Source organism: Dipodomys ordii, unplaced genomic scaffold (assembly GCF_000151885.1).
Source record: "Dipodomys ordii isolate 6190 unplaced genomic scaffold, Dord_2.0 Scaffold46, whole genome shotgun sequence".
Taxonomy (NCBI): Eukaryota; Metazoa; Chordata; class Mammalia; order Rodentia; family Heteromyidae; genus Dipodomys; species Dipodomys ordii.
Genome location: NW_012267262.1, coordinates 11,104,798 through 11,105,811, shown reverse-complemented (window position 1 = coordinate 11,105,811; position 1,014 = coordinate 11,104,798). Strand labels below are relative to the sequence as shown.

The 1,014-nt window shown below is 39.1% G+C and overlaps 1 protein-coding gene across 1 annotated transcript in view; it reads left to right on the top strand.

Moving 5' to 3' along the window:
* Cstf3 (cleavage stimulation factor, 3' pre-RNA, subunit 3, 77kDa) overlaps nucleotides 1–1,014 on the top strand; it is an 83,010-nt gene that overhangs the window by 62,785 nt on the left and 19,211 nt on the right. Inside the window, exon 12 of the mRNA XM_013019555.1 lies at nucleotides 876–992. Within this exon, the coding sequence (XP_012875009.1) occupies nucleotides 876–992 (117 nt within the window). The remainder of the gene's footprint in view (nucleotides 1–875; nucleotides 993–1,014) is intronic.

The following is a 1,014-nucleotide window of genomic DNA, read 5'->3' as shown; positions in this document are numbered from 1 at the left end:
GCTAGCCTTGAGCTGAAGAGCTGAGGGACAGCGCCCAGGCCCAGAGTTCAGGCCCCACAACCGGACTCCCCGCCCCCCACAAAAAAAAAGACTTACATGATTAGAATTATAATACCTGTTGTTGTTGTTGTTGTTTTTCCAGTCTTGGGGCTTGAACATAGGGCCTGGGCCCTGTCCCTGAGTCTTTCTGTACTCAAGGCTAGTGCTTTACCACTTGAGCCATAGTACTACTTCTGCCCTTTTCTGAGTAGTTTATTGGAGCTAAGTTTATTGGAGCTGGCTTTATCCACAATCTTCAGATCTCAGCTTCCTGAGTTGCTAGAATTACAGGTGTAAGCCACCAGTACCCAGCAAAATAGCTGTTTTGTTTTTAAAAAATTGGGGCTAGAAATATGACTTAGTAGAGTGCTTGCCTAGCATGCATGAAGCCCTGGGTTTGATTCCTCAGTACCACATAAACAGAAAAGGCCAGAAGTGGCGCTGTGGCTCAAGTGGTAGAGTGCTAGCTAGCCTTGAGCAAAATGAAGCTCAGGGACAGTGCCTAGTCCCTGAGTTCAAGCCCTAGAACTGGCCAAAAACCAAAAACTAAAAAACAAAACCTAAAAATATTAATGAATCATCTAAAGTACTTACATGATTTTTCTGAAAGTTAAAATAATGAGGGCTAAAAGTGCAGTTCAGTGGTAAAGGCCAGGGGTTTAATTCCTAATACCCAAAAAAGGAAGAAGTGTTTGCAACTTTTTTTTTTAACATCCTGAGTATGTATGTGTATAGATGTCTGTGTTTTCTCATATATATAATATCTCATATACATAGATTATTTTATTCTTTCAACTATACTAAAATTATTGAGGATGATTTTTCTTTTCTTCTAGGATATGAATAATGCCAAATTGTTTAGTGATGAAGCTGCTAATATATATGAAAGAGCCATAAGCACTTTATTGAAGAAGAATATGCTTCTTTATTTTGCATATGCTGATTATGAAGAGGTAAGAGTAGTCAGAACTTTCT